General features: G+C 43.7%; 1 protein-coding gene across 3 annotated transcripts in view; it reads right to left on the bottom strand.

Moving 5' to 3' along the window:
- Positions 1-18912, bottom strand: part of ANO10 (anoctamin 10) — a 255780-nt gene that overhangs the window by 73229 nt on the left and 163639 nt on the right. For all 3 annotated transcript variants that reach the window (XM_038772331.1, XM_038772321.1, XM_038772311.1), the window contains exon 12: positions 11848-11964. In XM_038772331.1, the coding sequence (XP_038628259.1) occupies positions 11848-11964 (117 nt within the window). The remainder of the gene's footprint in view (positions 1-11847; positions 11965-18912) is intronic.

Below are 18912 nucleotides of genomic sequence, written 5' to 3' on the forward strand. Positions count from 1 at the left end.
AATACTGACCAAAAATTTCCTTTTTTTGACTCTCACTATTTTCCTTCACCTTTTCTGTTTTGCAACATTCACTGTCAAAAATAAGAAACAGAAAACAAGGAAGTGAAGGAAGAAAATTAACTCATTTCCATTGGAGCTTTATGCTTCGGGGTTCTTTTTTCCTGTGCCTCAAATTCAGCAGGATTTGGACCTTGGTAGGCTCATATTTATCACAGGAGGCCCACAGCCTAGATCAGGATCGTGTGACAGTCAAACTACAGTGGTGATAAGCATTTTAATAAAGAAGCCTCTTTTTAAGGCTGGAACTGACTGACATAACATTCTGCCAATCAATCAATGGCATTTATTGAGCACTAACTGTATGCAGAACACTGTACTAAGTGCTTGGGAGAGTACGATGCCACCAAGTTGGTAGATACGTTCTAGTCACACTGCCCCTTGGGCTGCCTGACAGACTGTACAAAGGGCTCTAGAAGAGGTCCATTTTGATCGACAGCACTGTTTCCTAACTTTCTGATTTCACTGAAGGCCCACTGCTTCTGGGCATCCAACTTTTTCCAACATTCATTCATTCATTCATTCAATCGTATTCATTCATTCATATCATATGTATTGAGCGCTTACTGTGTGCAGAGCATTGTACTAAGCGCTTGGGAAGTTCAAGTTGGCAACATATAGAGACTGTCCCTACCCAACAATGGGTTCACAGTCTAGAAGGGGGAGACAGACAACAAAACAAAACATATTAACAAAATAAAACACATAGAATAGTAAATATGTACAAGTAAAATAGAGTAATAAATCTGTACAAACATATATACAGGTGCTGTGGGGAGGGTAAGGAGGTAGGGCGGGGGGAATGGGGAGGGGGAGAGGAAGAGGGGGCTCAGCCTGGGAAGGCCTCCTACACACTATACTATATACTGGAAGCAGCATGGCTCAGTGGAAAGAGCACGGGCTTTGGAGTCAGAGGTCATGGGTTCGAATCCCTGCTCTGCCAATTGTCAGCTGTGTGACTTTGGGCAAGTCACTTAACTTCTCTGTGCCTCAGTTACCTCATCTGTAAAATGGGAATTAAGACTGTGAGCCCCCCGTGGGACAACCTGATCACCTTGAAACCTCCCCAGTGCTTAGAACAGTGCTTTGCACATAGTAAGCACTTAATAAATGCCATTATTATTATTATCCAAACACACCCAATGGAATCAAAGTAGGGAAGCAAATTTCTGAGACCCATGTGGCAGCACCCCACAGTTCCTGGTGCACCACTGCCCATTGGTTGGGAAGAACCATTCTCAGGATTCTGGAAGCAATTCTGACTGATTGATTCTTGTCATATTAACATCTTCTGCAACCGCAAATTTTTCTCACCCGCCATGGCTCGTATGATTATTTTTTAAAGAAAAGGAAAACAGAAAATTGGGACAGCTTGAAAGGGAGCAATTGACTAATTTCTTTCACATGCATTGCTTTCCAACACAGATGTAAATGATTAATAACTACTTCATGTGAATTTCATTTGTGAGTGTGCTATTACTACACAATCATCATTTGTGCACAACAAGAATCCAGATCTTTGGCAGACCACTGTAATAGTGGTCTTATGAGAAGCAGCGTGGCTCAGTGGAAAAGAGCCCGGGCTTTGGAGTCAGAGGTCATGGGTTCAAATCCCGGCTCCGCCAATTGTCAGCTGTGTGACTTTGGGCAAGTCACTTAATTTCTCTGGGCCTCACTTCCCTCATCTGTAAAATGGGGATGAAGACTGTGAGCCCCACGTGGGACAACCTGATCACCTTGTAACCTCCCCAGCACTTAGAACAGTGCTTTGCACACAGTAAACGCTTAATAAATGCCATCATTAATAGTGAATGCAGTCTCTGAAGCAGTTCAGAAAGTAACTCTCCTTACATCTCCAGATCTATGCAGGCTTTGGAGCCACAAGAAATAGAAAAGAAAATATACTTCACTGAGCCGGATATTAGGTGTGTACAGTTCATGAAGGCAGCAAAAGAGGTGTATAGGTTAGCCAAGATAACCTAAAAGGAAGTCACAATACACGTTGAGAAGAAAGAATGTTTTGATAGGTTGTTACAGGTTAAGGTTTTAAACAGTGGAGATGAGGGCCTCAAATTCAACAATGGTGCATGAAACCCAAGGGAGCACAACTGAGAAAGGTACAAGGCGATATCCTGTTTACTGATCTGCTGTGGGAGGGGGTTAACCAAACAAAGTTCCATGCAAGAAAGTGGGCCAGGTGACCTGGCTGCTGCAGAGGCAGCTACAACATTCAGTGCACCATGGGTGTCTGAAAAGCTCTTAGGAACATCCCACTCATCCTCCAAGGAAAAGGGGACTAGAACAATGGAGCCACATAAAAATAATGTAAGAATTAGTCAATGGCTGTGCAGTGTGTGGGGTTACCACAGGGCCCTTTTTTCTGTGCCTTTATTCAATGAAGTTGATTCTTCTATGCCTCCAGGAGGAGGTAGGTACCTGAATTTTGGTGGCTAGTAGGAATGGTGCCTGGATTGGCAAATTATTTGCTACACAGCTCTTATGAGTTTTCTTCCAGAAGAAAATGTAACGCTTGTGAAAATGGGACTCAAGAGGATTTGGATTTTTAGATTGTGAGCCCCATAAGGCACAGGACTGTGTTTAATTCCCACCTGTGCATATTCTTCCAGCACTTGGTGCAGTGCTCTGCACACAGTAAGCACTTCATAAATACTACTACTATTTGGCATAGTGGTTCTTCCTTGGTATAGGAAGCAACTATGAAGGACTCCTAGCTTCATTATTTGCCCAACCTTCATGTGTCATTTCATACCTGCCTTCCTAGCAATTTCCTTGTTCCAGCTCTTTTTTTTTTAGCATAGGACCTCTTCCTTACAATAACATATCCCATGTTATAGATATAAAGGTAACAAAGTGGCATACCTCTGCCGTGACCAGTTTATATAAAGCTACTGACCACGTGATCTCTGACACACCCTAATTGCCCTCTGAATTTAGGCTGCACTGGAGTGCAACAGCAAGACTCCCAACTCTGTCACCAGTTTTCCATAGCCTTTGGATACTGACCCTTCGGTGCCCTCTTCCTGCTAAAATAAACCCCATCTTAATGGGCCAGATTCTTTCTCTTAGCACAGCTTTGAAGGGAAAGATGTTGCCAAAGAAATTATTTGTATTGGCCTTTGTCTCTTGCCTTATCCTTTCTGAGTATAATTGTCCTCAGTGACTCCAAGAAAATCTATGAATCAGTCAGCAGAGTGTACTGAAAGCAGTTAACCGGCATCTTTCACCATCTCTAGACTTTTAGCTCGCTGTGGGCAAGGAATATGTCTGCTTATTGTTATATTGTACTCTCCCAAGAGCTTAGTACAGTGCTTTGCACAATGTAAGCGCTCAATATGATCAAATGAATGGAAATCGTTACATATATATCTTAATTTTAAGGGTGTTGGGAGGCAGCCTATTCTGGAAATTGAATACTTAATCTTTCCTCCATTAATATACGTATGTCTGGTTATGTGGCCTAAAATCATAAACTGAAAAAGAGTGATTCTACTCTCCTTAAGAACAGGGAGTGTGCCCAATTATTTCATTATACTCTCCCAAGCGCTTACTGCATCACTCTGCCTATGGTAGGCTCTCAATAATTACTGCTAACAGCTGTCTTTCTTGTAAGTAGTAATGACAAATTGAAAAATGAGGACTGAAATTGATTGGGAAGAGTTAAGAATCTGCTATCACTTTAGGTAAATAACCTATAAATTGTGCAACTCCCTGGGTGCTCTAAATTCTCCCAAAATAAATCCGCAACAGGAAATCTGATCAAAACAAATCCCATCTGCTGAGCAGACTGCAGGACAGGGGTCTGCCTGGAGACAAGGGGAAGGACTGGTTAAACTCTGAATCTATTTGGACAATGCAGAGGGCAAACCTACAATCAGCTGAAAAAACGCCTTGTGCTTCTTAATGATCCTAACAAAATAGCTAGCTGACCACAGGGAACTTTGTTACTTGGATTTCTGGTCATAGTTTCTCATGGAAGAGTACATTTTGCGTAGACAAGGTTTATTTATTTATTTATTCATTTTTGGCAAGATTACATTCTTTTGAGCTCTTTCTGAATGGCCCAGGGGCCTACGTAACAGTCACTGCACAAAAGTTCTAGTCATTCTGTGCTATTCCCTCCATCCTATGGTAAGTCTAACTGAATTCTAATCCCGGATTCTAACTCTACCCGGGTTCTAATCACAGCTACACCATTTGTCCGCTGTATGACCTTGAGCAAGTCACTTAACTTCTCTGGGCCTTGGTTACCTCATCTGTAAAATGGGGATTGAGTGTGAGCCCCACTTTGGACACAGACTGTGTCCAACTTGATTAACTTGTATCTACCCCAGTGCTTAGGACCGTGATGGGCACATAGCACGTGCTTACTACATTACTCTTATTATTAGTAGTATTTGTAGGAAGTTTGAGGCCCCTCAGGATTGTAGCTGATTGTGTGGGTGAGAGGGCTGGGGCAAGGAGGGCTGGCAGGCAGCCTGAGAGTCACTTGATTTGATGCCTCTAGACTATACGCTCATTGTGGGCAGGTAATTGCGTCTACAGTTACACTGTACTCTCCCAAACACTTAGCACAGTGCTCTGCACACAGTAAGCACTCAGTAAATATCATTTTTAATGGCATTTATTAAGCGCTTACTACGTGCAAAGCACTATTCTAAGCGCTGAGGAGGTTACAAGGTGATCAGGTTGTCCCACAGGGGGCTCACAGTCTTCATCCTCATTTTACAGATGAGGTAACGGAGGCCCAGAGAAGTTAAGTGACTTGTCCAAAGTCACAGAGCTGACAATTGGCAGAGCCAGGATTTGAACCCATGACCCCTGACTCCAAAGCCCAGGCTCTTTCCACTGAGCCACGCTGCTTCTCCCAGCGATGCATCATTGCTTCTCCCAATGATGATTTATCAATCATTGATTGATTGAAGAAAAATATGATTGACTGATGGTCCAGGCAGAGGTTCCGAGATGGGACTAGTGACCTTCAGCATAAATTTGCATGGTGCAATCTTCTTGTTAGATGGTGCTGAAGGTTAGGAATACCTTGAGCACATTTTGGCTAAAAGAAGAATTGTCCACTACAAAAATTCCCTTCAAAACAGATAACTGGCCTTGAGTGCACTGATGGCCTCAGGGCAGGGACTAGGCACTGAAAGGAGGGAGCTGATGGAAGAAACATATGTACTCACGCTAGAAAGATCACCCAGTATTGCCCAGAGCAGAATTTTCACTTGTCATTTGTGGTTTTGTTTTTTTTTTAATTACTGAAAGATGTAGGAATCAATTTGAAAATACATCAAAAGGCATCACCGGGGGGGCGCTTATTGCCTAGAGATTCAGCCGAAAAGGTCTCCACTAGCAGAAGCTTAAAAGAACTTGAAAATGCCCTTTGAAAAACAAACAACTTTACTGTCCCTTGCATTTTTTTAAAGAGCTCAGAGATTGCCAGAACAAATTCAGCCAACCAACATGGTTTCAACATGATAAAGAAAAGAAAAGGCAAAGCTTCAGAAAAGATCATTACATCTTGGCACCCCACTTGGCACAGAAAACATTGACACTGAAAGATTTAACAAAAAGCCGACCACAGGAAACCTAAAAAGGGGAAAGTTGATATGATTTGGGCACATAATTCACAGAGATTGCTAAATCCCAGAGATATGTTAGATGACATAGCCTGAAAGGGGAATGTAGCAAAGTGATAGCATTTTCTCCATTGCAGTGAGCTGAGGGTGGGGAGGGTGGGATGTGGACGGGGCTTCCAGGAGATGATGCCAATGGTTCAAACATGTTCAAGAGGATAGAAGGGAAAAAAGAAGGCAGGAAACGGAATCAAAGGGCCAGAGATTTAGTGAGATACACAGGTAAATCTCTCTCTCTCTCTCTCTCTCCCTCTCTCTCTCTCTCACACACACACACACACACACACAAAAAAAGAACCCCAACAAAAAACACCCCCCACCCCCAGCCCCTGCTGAGGGTCTCTAAGTAAGAAGGAGCTCAGTTCATGACAGAAGTATAGATCAGAACAGGACATGCTGAGACTATCTCAATGCCAGTCCCCTTCTCCAACCTTCCCCACATATTCAATGTCACCACATCCTGTCAGTTCTCCCTTCACAACATTGCTACAGTGTGCCCTTTCCTCTCCATCCAAACCGCTACTACACTGACCCAAGCACTTACATCCTGCCTTGATTACTGACTACATCAGCCTCCTCACCTACCTCCCTGCCTCTCCCTACTCCAGTCCTTACTTCAATCTGCTGCCCAGATGATTTTTCTAAAAAAATCTACAGCTCACTTCTCACGACTTCTCAAAAAAAGACAACAGCTGCCAATCCACTTCTGCATCAAACGCAAACTCCTTACCATCAGCTTTAAAGCACTTGATCAGCTAGACTCAGCTCTCATTCAACCTAATTATTCAATCTTATCAAATCCTGTTGGTTCTACCTTCACATTGCTAAATCCACCCTTTCCTCTCCACCCAAACTGCCTCCATGTTGATCCAAACACTTGACCTATTCCATCTTGAGTACTGCATCAGCCTCCTTGCTGACCTCCCTGCTTCCTTTCTCTCCACACATTAGACCATGCTTCACTCTGCTGTCCAGATCACTTTTCTAAAAAAACAAGTTCAGGCCATGTTTCCCCACTTCTCAAGAATTTCCAGAGGTGGCCCATCCATGTCTGCATCAAACTCCTTACCATCAGCTTTAAAGCACTCAATCACCTTGCCCCCTCCTATCTTACCTCACTGATTTCCTCCTCCTCCTCCTAAGAATTATGCTATTTGTTAAGTGCTTACTATGTGCCAAGCACTGTTCTAAGCAAAGGGGTATATATACAAGGTAATCAAGTTGTACCATGTGGGGTAAAACTGAGGCACAAAGACTACAACACAGCACGTTCATTTCACTCCTCAACTCCAACCTACTCACTGTACCGCTATCTCATCGCCAACCTCTTGCCCATGTCCCACCTCTGGTTTGGAACTACCTTCCCCTTTGTATCTGACAGATCATCGCTCTCCCCACCTTCAAAGTCTTATTAAAATCATGTCTCCTCCCAGAGGCCTTCCTCAACTAAGGCACACAGTAAGTGCTCTGCACACAGTTCAGTGCTCAATAAATATAACTGACTGATTGATTCCCTGGCATAGAAGGCTTGCTGCTACATAAGCGTTCCAGAATGGCATTTACCACCTCCAGCAACACTAGGGAGCAAACACCATGTTATTCCTTAAGCTGTCGTTTCAGGTTTGGAGATATAGCTGCCAGCATACTGGGGTGCATGAATATCTTCTCCCACTACTCTCACCAGGTCTCTGAACTACCCATTGGTGATACTCACTCCTTCAGCCACAAAGAGCAGCTGTGGATCAGTCAATCAATCAATCCAGAATTATTTACTGAGAGCTTACTGTGTGCTGAGGACTGTTCTAAGCACTTGGAAAAATACCATATGGTACAGTGGGTGGGCATAGTCCTGCCCACAAGAAGCTTGCAGTCTATAGACTGGGAATCTGAAGCCAGCAACTACTACACTCCCAAAACTGATTGAAAAGGTACACAGTCACTTCCATCTGCTACCAGCTCTATTCCCTAGCCTGAAGTGGCATCTCAAGTAGTTACAAAGTGATTGCTACCCATCCTCTGATGTGTCTTAGGGAAGGTCCTTTTCCTCCCTTTCGGAGAACTTCCAGAGCTGCCAATCCTAGGCATTAGGCTTGGTCTTTTCTGACAGTCAATCAGTCTATCGACGGTAATAATCATAATAATAGCATTTGTTAAGCACTTACTATGTGCCAAGCACTGTTCTAAGCTTTGCGGTAGATACAAGGTAATCAGGTTGCACAGTCTTAATCCCCATTTTACAGATGAGGTAACAGGCACAGAGAAGTTAAGTGACTTGCCCAAGGTCACACAGTAGACAAATGGCAGAATTCATTCATTCAATCATATTTATTGAGCGCTTACTGTGTGCAGAGCACTATACTAAGTGTTTGGAAAGTACAATTTGGCAACAGATGGGTAGGGCAACAGTCCCTACCCAACCACACTCTATGACTCCCAAGCCCAGGTTCTTGCCACTAGGCCATGTTGCTTCTCATGAGCGCTTCCTATGTACGATTGTTGTGGGGAGGGGATGCATCTACCAATTCTGTTGGGTTGTACTCTCCCATGAGCTTTGCTTTGCACATAGTAAACGCTCAATAAATACAATTCATTGGTGGATACAATATAACAGAGTTGGTAGACGCCCCTATCTGCAGGGGAGACAGACACCAATATGAATAAATGTAAATAAAAGAACGGATGAATGGAGTTGGCAGACAACATATCTAACTGCACGCTGAACCCCTCCTGCATACTTAGACATGCTCAACCAGGGCCCAACAAGATGACAAGAATTACTGCTTCCATCATTTCTCCCAGACTTCCTGCTACCATCCATTCCTGCCAGTCAAAAGGAACCAACGCATGTCCCGCTACCCTTTCAGGAGGTGGCTGGACAAGGTGACAGACTTTGTAAGAGTCTCACCAGGGGTTGGTCACTGTAGAATGGAAGAGATGTAGAGGTTTAATCTCCACCAATTAAAACAACAAATTCTTACAACGGGAGTTGATGGCCCAGAGCCTGCAGATATAATGGAACTCAGGGCTTGCAAACTGAATCCAGCCCAATGAATGGTACTAATTTGTGACTGGACAGTAGGCAGGTTGGGTGGCAGCCAGGTCCCCAAGCCCCCTGCCATTAGTCAGAGGGGAAGGTTGCCCTGAGAAGATCCTGGGAAGACTAAAGGAAGTGCCCTCGGGCCTGGGGGCTGCAACCTAAGGTCTTCCCGTGCACTGTTTGAGTCTTAATCTAGACTCGCATAACTGACCTCCAACTTGGAGTTCTGACATACCTCTGACACTGGGCCTGAACTTCTAGGGCTTGATCCGGAGCCCAAGTTGAGGTCAAGACTGATGGCCCAACTTCAACACCAGTATTAAGAGCTTGTCCTGCCTCTCATGTCCAACCCACGACCCAGATTTCACCATCCAAATTTCCAAATACCCTTCATTGATTGATGGATGGACTAAGGCAACCTCTGCAGAGTTGGCCAGGCCTCCCCGATTCAGGAGTTCAGGAAAGGGTGGAAGGGGAGGGCATGAAAATAATCAGCCCCTGTCTAAAATGTTCCTGACAAAGAATTGGATCTGGTGGACGTCCTGCCCAAAGCCGTGAATTATGCTAGTGGAAGACAGTCCGTCAAATTCTGACCAACATATTCAAATTCAAGCCAATCTAGTAGATTCTGTTAGGCAGAATAGTGGTAATAGCAATAATAGTAATGCTATTTATTGACTGTTTACTGCGTATAATTCACTGTACCTTGGAAAAGTGCATCCGAAGCAAGGGACATGATCCCTGCCCATGAGGAGTTTACAATCTAATTCTAATGAATCTGCAATCAATTCATTTAATGAAATGAGAATATATTCACTTGCACTTTAGATTTTGGAAGATGACTTTTTCTATCTATAAAATGGAAACAGTTAAAAATATAGTCTAGTATGCTTTTTTTTTTCAAAAAAAACACAAAAAACCCAGTTAAAAGACAATATAAATCCAAAGTGTCAATCCATGATCCCTTTGCCTGGAAAAATTCTAGAAGCACCCTCCAAAATAGAGATTCAATCTTTAGCTTTGTTATAATGCACTTATGGGGAAAGACAGATATTTGACCTGGCTGGACTGGGGTTGGTTGGGGGGCAGGGGTTGCGTGGAGGGGAAAGAGAGCAAATAATATCAACCTGTGGTAGCTTTTAGTAGTGATAGCAAAGTACTTGAAAGCTTGGTTTGCCCATAATGCAGGGAGCAAAATGGCAGACTGAAAGTAAAGATAAAATAAAATCTATTCCAGATTTTTAGGTTGGTTGTATCTGCCTATGAGTGTGTTCCCTACTACAACAGTTGACTTTCAGGAAAAGAAAAACGTTGTTTTGAAACACCAACATTAGTCAAAACAATAAATGTGAACTAGAGGCCGGGGAAATTATGCCTAGGACTAACTGCCTGCACCAATCGTAAAATAATGCAGAGTAAACTGTTTGAAAGCATTTCTTTATTATTCTCCCTCTGGCTGAGGTTGCTAGAGATCACAGGCATGGTTGTTGCCGCATGCCACTGGGGTTAATGGAAAGCATGTGGCCAGCAGTCCAAGGGGCGGACAGCAAGATAGGCAGCTGGGAGCGGGAAAGGGGATGGGGTGAGGTACCCTTGTGAGAAGAGAGGTACAGAGGGCTCTTGCTCCTTCCCAAGAAAGCTGCTCCTCTCTGGGAATGATGGGAAACCGGTTTACCCTGCCTTTCCTGTCTCATTCCCTACTTGCCCCTAATCTTGCCTGCCTCCCTGTCCCCCACGTGCCATGCCCTCTGATGAGATTTTCGCAGAGACCTTAGAGCAACTGATTTTCAAGAAAGAGGTCCATATTTTTAACGCCATGACTGATTCCCACAGACCTGAGTTAAGATCTAATCTTAGGCAAATATATAAATGAAACAAAATAGATCTTACCACCCTGATCATTACATTAAACCTTTGTCATCCTGGCACATTGGTTGGGCCAGACGATGCCGGAAAGGCATTACAGTGCATCAACCCCATTTGCAACAGTGATTGTTGTAATGGTTTTGTTTTCCATTTTTGTCCATATGCCCTGGTAATTCAGCATCTTGCCACCTTCTATCATATAAAGGAGTAGTTACAAGAGAAGTAGGTAGAACTCCTTTTGAGGCTGGTGGCAAATAACCACCACCACATTTCTATCCCTATAGGCAGAGTGTATACGAGAGAACATATTTTCTCATAGGCAATCAGTTTGTTCCTTAAAGAATGGACCAAATTGTTGTTTGACAAACAACACTACCTTGTACATTCATTCCCCTTCCACATTCATTTCCTTTTCGAAACATGCAAATGTTTCATTAAGGAAGTTCACCCTATACTACAGTCTGAAGGGGAGGGTCTTGGTATTTTTTTCCTTTTGTTTGTTTTTATAGCATTTTTAAGTGCTTACTAGGTGCCAGGCACTGTACTAAGTGCTGGGGTAGAGACAAGCTAATCAGGTTGAACACAGTCCACGTCCCACATGGGGCTCACAGTCTTCATCCCCATTTTACAGATTAGGTAACTGAGGCATAGAGAAGTTAAGCAACTTGCCCAAGGTAACACACCTGGCAAGTGGCAGAGCCAGGATTAGAACCCAGGTCCTCCTGACTCTTAGGCCTGTGCTCTATCCACTGGGCTTTATCACCCCCACCATAACTGGCTTTTTAAAAACACTAATATGTGCCAAGTGCTTTGCTAGCTTCATTTGCTCACTATCAGTGAACCTGAAGAATTGAATTCATAATTCAACCCACATTATGCCAGCTCTAAATTATAGTCTAAAGTTTAAACATCCTGCTCTTCTCATCTATAACTGTCAACTTCAAGTCCAGGCTACTAAAGGTTTTCGTCCCCAAAACAAATTCTATCTTTAAAAAAAGAAAGAAAGGAAGACCGTGTGTTTCCACACTGAAAAACTATCACCAGATTATTCTAATGCACAATGTGGGAAGAATGAAACTGTGTTTTTGGCTTCTTCCTGATTTTTTTTTTTACACTGGTAAACTTGAGGCAAAACTGCAGATCCAAAGGTAATAAAAATGGCATTTATGGCTTAATATTCCTTTAATTATTCAAAAACACCCATTTATTTTCCAAGGGAGTTGTCCTTACCTGTTGCTTGAGTGCCTCCAGAGATTCAAATTCCAATTTGGCCAATTTCACCTGGATTTCTCGGGGTTTATCAGGAATGACAAATGCCAGCACAAACTTCAATGCCAGGAGTGCATGCTGCAAAAATGAAAAAGTAAATGTTGAAATGAAATATTATACTGAATTAATGTGGACAAGGAAACTTAAACATTTTAGAATCGCTGTTACTATTCCACTGGGAAATTTCTATTTATTGACATATTGAAATATTAACTACCCTTGCCCCAGTGCCCCTTCATCACTCTCAAACCACCAACCCTCAGCCCTGGATCACCACCACAGTCCACATCCTCTGCTCCCGGAGCAGTGAAGCTGAATGCAGCTGGCAGAACCAGGCACTGGGCTGACTTCTACCATTACAAAGTCACTCTGTCCTGCTATAATGTGGCTTTTTTTTTCAGCCCGACAACTCGTTTACTTCTCCCTCACTGAATCCAAAGTCCATGACCCCACCTCTCATTTTTCCAACCTTTTAACTCCCTCCTAGTATTCCAAGAACCTCACTACCTTTGTTGATAAAGCTGAAACCATCAGGTGTGAACTCCCCAAAGTCTTCCCATCAGTTCATCACCAGTCAACTACCTGTCGCTTTCACGTAATTTCTCAAGAGGTCCCCTGCCTTCTTTCTAAACCTGTGCCTGATCCCATTCCCTCTCAACTCCTAGAAATGTTTCCTTTCCCTCTCCTCTCCTCAGCCTCTCAATCACTGATGCTCCTTTCCTTTCTGCCTCCAAACATGTTCAAGTCTCTCCCATACTTAAAATAATAATAATAATAGTAATAATGATGGCATTTTTTAAGCACTTACTATGTGCCAAGCACTGTTCTAAGCGCTAGGGTAGATACAAGGTAATCAGGTGGTCCCACATGGGACTCACAAGTCTTAATCCCCATGTTACAGATGAGGTAACTAAGGCACAGAGAAGTTAAGTGGCTTGCCCAAGGTCACACAGCAGACAAGGGGTGGAGCCGGGATTAGAACCCACGTCCCCTGACTCTCAAGCCCGCATTCTTTCTGCTAAGCCACGCTGCTTCTCTATGGTCTCTATGGATCCTACAACCCCCTCCAGCTATCGTTCCATCTCCGTACTCCCATTCATATCCAAAATTCTGGGCTGGTCATGTGCATCCACAGTCTTAATTTCCACTCCCTTCTCGACTTGGCACAGTCACATTTTTAATCCATCACTTCACTGAAACTGCAAACTCTAAGGTCACCAAGGACCTGCTTCTACTCTGTCCTAATCCTCCTTGACCTCTCAGCTGCCTCTAACACTGTGGACCACTCCCTCATCCCTGAAATTATTAGGTCTCAGTTTTGCTCCCATGGACACTAATCTGAATGTCTTCCTACCACTCCTGGTCTGTCTCTCCTAGCAAGGTTCTGCCTCTCTTCCCAGTTGTGTGTGGATGTGTGTCGTGGGAGTGTGGGTGGGCAAGTGTGTTGTGCCCTTCATTTTTTTTCCCCTATTTTTGAACTTTTTGTCTCACTTGACCTTTCCTTGCTCTTTGCCCTTGCACCTCAGTGTCAACTGGAGGTCACGGGGTCAGAGGCATATCCGTGCCACCTCCCAACATGGATGCGGACACCCCCCCACCCATGTACCCAGGCGACAAATGAAGCTCCCCTTCTCCCCAACTACTATTAGGAAAGAGTCGGGGCTTGGGACTCAGAGGTCGTGAGTTCTAATCCCAGCTCCGCCACTTGTCAGCTGTGTGACTTTGGGCAAGTCACTTAACTTCTCTGTGCCTCAGTTACCTTATCTGTAAAATGGGTATTATGACTGTGAACCCCTCGTGGGACAATCTGATTACCGTGTATCAACCCCAGCGCTTAGAAAAGTGCTTGGCATATAGTAAGAGCTTAACAAATACCATCAACATTATTATTAGTATTATTGTGGGAGAGCTCATCCACTCACATGGCTTCAGCTATCATCTCTACTACACTGAACTCTCTAAATCTCTCTCTCCAGCCGAGACCTCTTGCCTACCCTACAATCCCACATCTCCTCGAAGGATGTCTGCACTTGGACTTTCCACGGGCACCTCAAATTTACCAACAATTCTGAATAATAATGCCCTGACACTTATGTTGCTGTTCTTGAATTCTTCTTGCTGAATGTTCCCCACTGATTCACTGCTGGCTGTCTGCCATTAATTCCCTCCATTTTAAGACTAGGGGCCCTCAGCAGGCAAGGGCCCAGGGCTGTTCAATATCCCTTGGCACCAGTATACTGTTCTGCATATGGTAAGTGCTTATCAAATGACATCATAATAATGATAATGGAAGTGGCATGGCGTAGTGGATAGGGTACAGCCTTGGGAGTCAGAGGTTGAGGGTTCTAATCCTGACTCCGCCACTAGTCAGCTGTGTGACTTTGGGCAACTCACCACTTCTCTGTGCCTCATCTGTAAATTGGGGATTGAGACTGTGAGCCCCACGCGGGACAGGGACTGTGTCTAGCCTGATTTGCTTGTATCCACCCTGGCGCTTGGCACATGATAAGAGCTTAACAAATACCATACTACTACTACTAATAATAATAATGATAATAATGATGATAATAATAATAATAACAATAATAATAATAATAAACAATGAGCCTGCTTCTGCTAGCTTTAGATAGACAATAAAAATTTGGCCGGAAGGGCCTTCTCCCCACGTCAGTACAGAATTAACAGAAGCAAAAACTGGTTCTCAAAAAGAGAGTCACCAAAGGAGATATTCAGGGAGAGAGCTAAACCAAAGAAGATCTTAAATGAACTGACAGAAAAAAATGAATAAACAGAAATAGTACTGATATTTTCTACAGAGACTAATTAGAGAGGTGAGCTTGAAAGTTTCACAGGTATCCTCCTGGAATAGTTTCTCTTTCACATATGAAACAAGTACTGCTTTAGTTATTACCCCTGAGAAGCAGGGCCACAGCCTACTGGGTCTTTTTCATCTCTGGTATCTTGTTGAGATTTGCCATCGACATACACGGCGATGGCTGAAGAGCTGAAGGAACAAAGATGGGTCTGTGTCGACAGTGCACTAAAATAGGTTAAAAAAAGAGGATTTGAAAGAAGTTACTCTCTAAATAAGAATCTCTCATCAAAAACCACATGAGGAGTAAGAAGTCAATGAAGGCGTCAGTGTGTCCTCTAAAGGATGTCACAGCTAAGATGCTGGGAGAAAAGGAAGCCAGGGCTAAACAGGAATCAAATGATTTCTTTGCTGTAATATTTATAAAAAGAGGATAAGGGACTGATGCCAAATGGATTTCTCCTGAGAGAAAGATGAAATACTGGAGGAAAGCAGGTTCATGCCAGAACAAGTAATTACAAAATTAGAATACTTGAAAATAGGCAGAACTCCAGGGCAGGACAGGCGCCATCCTGGTTTTTGAAGCAATGGGAAATTTACCATGTGTATTAAATAAAAGATCTGGAGGAGATGCGGGGAAAATACAGAACTTGAGTCAGATGGTAATCAGTAGAGAAGATCCTGGAAAAATACTGACTAGAGATATAAAGAGGAGAACAGTTGGAAAATAAGACCATAATTGAATGAAGTATAGTCAGCACAGATTTACAAGATGATATGAATACTAAATCTGATCAAATTGACTTAAAAGATAAAAAGAATTGACAAGGGAACCTTGGTAAAAATTTACTAGGAATGCAACATTAGCTAATTCACTAAAACCTAATTAAGTGCTGAGTTCTCCCGTAAGTTTTCTGCCCTGGTTTCACTGATGCAGTCCTCTTCTGGTTCTTCTCCTATCCTTCTGGCTGCTTTTTTTCAGTCTCTTTTATCGTCCTCCTCCTCTGCCTCCCACTCCCTGACTGTGGGGTCACCCAAGGCATATTTCTAGGCTCCCTTCTCTTCTCCATCTCCATCCACTCCGTTGGGAAGCTCATCCTTCCTCAAGGCCTCAACTACCATCTGTAAGCCAATGACTCCCAAGTCTATATCACAGTCATCATCATCAATCGTATTTATTGAGCGCTTACTGTGTGCAGAGCACTGTACTCCCGCCCTCTCTCCCTGACCCTGCTCCTCTCTTCAATCTTGCATTTCTTCCTGCCTTTCCAACATCTTTATGCTGAATGTTTCATCTTCACCTCAAACTCTTCATGTCCACAGTTGAACTTCTCATCTTCCCTCTGAAACTCTCTCCTTCCTCCAACTTTCCCAATGCTGTAAGTATCACCATCCTGTTTCCCATTCTCAAGCCTTCAACCTCAGCATTATTGTTAACTCATACCCCTCCTACATATTCAGTCAGTCACTGGCTGATTCAATCTCCCCAACATCTGCAGAATTTGTACCTTCCCCTCCATTCAAACTGCTACCAGTTTGGTTCAAGCACTTGCCATATCCCAACTCAAATACTACATCAGCCTCTTCACTGACCTGTTGCACTGAACTCTCATAAGCACTTAGTACAGTGCTCTGCATACAGTAAGTGCCCGATAATTAGATAATAATAGATACTAATGACAATTAGGGAAGCAGCATGGCCTAGAGGACAGAGCACAAGCCGGGAGTCAGAAGGACCTGAGTTTTAATCCTGGCTCTGTCACTTGTCTGGGACCTTGGGCAAGTAACTGAGCTTCTCTGTGCCTCAGTTACTTCATCTGTAAAATGGGGTTTAAGGATGTGAGCCCCATGTGGGACTGGGACTGTGTCTCACCCAATTTGCTTGTATCTACCCCAGTGCTTAGTAGTGTGTCTGGCCCATAGCAAGTGCTTAACATCCACCACAATAAATACCATTGATTGGCTGACCTCCCTACCTCCAGTTGCTCCCTTTCCAGTACATACTGCCCAGATCATCTTTCTAAAAAAATCATTTGGAACATATCTCCCCACTCAAGTGCTTCTAATGCTTGCCCATCCATCTCCACATCAAGCAGAAACTCCTCGCCACTGGATTTGAGGTACCCAATCAGCTTCCTTTCCCCTCTACTTCTCACTCGTACTACAACCTTGCCCACACACTTCACGCCTCCAATCCCAATTTACTCCCTGTGCCTCACCCTTACCTCACCTGCAATCGAATCATTGCTTATACCTCCCTCCTGCCTAGAATTCCCACCCCTATATCTATCAATTAATCGATGGCATTTGAGCACTTACTCTGTGCCCAGCACTGGGGAAAATACAAGAGTTGGTAGATTCGTTCCTTACCCACAAGGAGCTTACAGTCTATTATCTGACAGAACGGCACTCTTGCCATTTTCAAAATTTCACTGAAATCAAATCTCCTCCTGGAAGCCTTCCCAGATTTAGCTCTCATCCCCACCCCTATTTTCCTTCCCTAGTACCTCTCCCATTCACTTAGTCCCACCTCCTGAACTCTTATTTATATACTTAGACTGTGAGCCCCATATGAAACAGGGACTCTGTCCAACCTATCATGCATCTAGCCCAGTGCTTAGAAAAGTGCTTGTCCCATAGTAAGTGCTTACTACCATAATTATTATTATATTCTTATAGTTAGCTGCTTCCCCTAACCATAACTTTATTTTAATGTCTGGCTCTCTAATTAGGCTGTAAACTCCTTGAGACCAGGGATCATGGCTACTGATTTTACTGTACTCTCCCAAGCGCTTAGTACAGTGCTTTGCACAAAGCACTCAATAAACACCGTTCACTGATTGATCATGTTTTATATAACACCCTCTATCCCTAATAAGAATACTGGACAAGGAATTGGGGCTACCATCCAACTCCCCGGGTTGCATCCCAAAGAACAGACACTTTGAGGAACTTGTTTTTATAAGGGTGCAGAAGCAATTTCTCATGTGCCTCCCGTTGCAACTGTGGCACTGATCTCCGTACCTCCACATGTGGTATCCAGCAGGCACAAAGAAGTGGTGGTGGGAGAGGGGTGGTGGTGGAAAGTAGCAGTAGGAGGAGAGCTTAGTACAGTGCTCTACACACAGTAAGTGCTCAATAAATATGATTGATTGAGCGGAAGCTGTAGTTAGGATACCGCCTGTGCTACTGCTCATCTGCTCCTCGTGACAAACTTTGACTTCCGAGGTCATCTGTGCTGTGACCTCTGAGGGACAGTCCCTTTCAGAAAAGAAGCTAGAAGGGAAGGAGGGCTGCAGCCAATGAAAGCAAGTGGCTGCCGGGGAAGGGCAGATTCTACCACCTCTCTATGCTGTCCCAGTTGAAGGTTTTCTTTGGTGAGGATTATGTGTGCTTCTCTGTTTGTGTTGGGGAGGTGTGTGTGTGTGTGTGTGTGTGTGTGTGTTTGGGGGGGAGCAGAAATGGGGACGGGGATTTTATGTGTGAAAAGGGAGGTGATTCAGGCCTTCTATGTGCATCTACTGCCACAGGTCACCCCTCTCTCTGCTTCTGCCTTTCTAGTTCTCTGTTCCTCCCTTTCCTCCCTTCCCCCCACCATAATCTGGGACCCATTTAACTTCTACCCTGGAACCCTCTCCTACTATCCCTTTGGCATCCTGGAAAATATCATATCGCATATGCAAGTAGCCTTCTCTATATACTTGCAATCCATGCAAATATATACCTAGAAAACTCCCCTACTCGATAGTGCAGGTCACCCTAAAATGGAAAAGGCTACAAGGCTCTCCTCTAGCTTTGCCATTTTACATACCTGCAGTCTTCCCCAGTTCACTCTCTTGGCTCCTTCCAGGTTCACCTTCTAGCTGTACTTTACTCTTGACTCTCCCACCTCTGACCCCTCATGCTGCTTCCCCAGCCTGGAACTTCCTCCCTGAACAAACTCCTAAAATATCACTCCATTGAGAAACCATCCCAGACTAATTCACATCACCCTGGCCACATCAACCCAACACCACCCACAACATTTAAATATTTTATTCCTCTCAGCATTATGCAAAGTTGCATGTTTATTTGTACTATGAATTATTTCTTCAGCAATTAATCCCAGATAAATGTCATATTTCCTATTATAGACTTGCTTTATTCCTACACCTGCTATTTGTAAACAACTGTCATCAGTCCACTGCAAGCTCCTAAAGAGCAGTGAATGTGTG

This window comes from Tachyglossus aculeatus, chromosome 2, assembly GCF_015852505.1.
Source record: "Tachyglossus aculeatus isolate mTacAcu1 chromosome 2, mTacAcu1.pri, whole genome shotgun sequence".
NCBI classification, from domain to species: domain Eukaryota; kingdom Metazoa; phylum Chordata; class Mammalia; order Monotremata; family Tachyglossidae; genus Tachyglossus; species Tachyglossus aculeatus.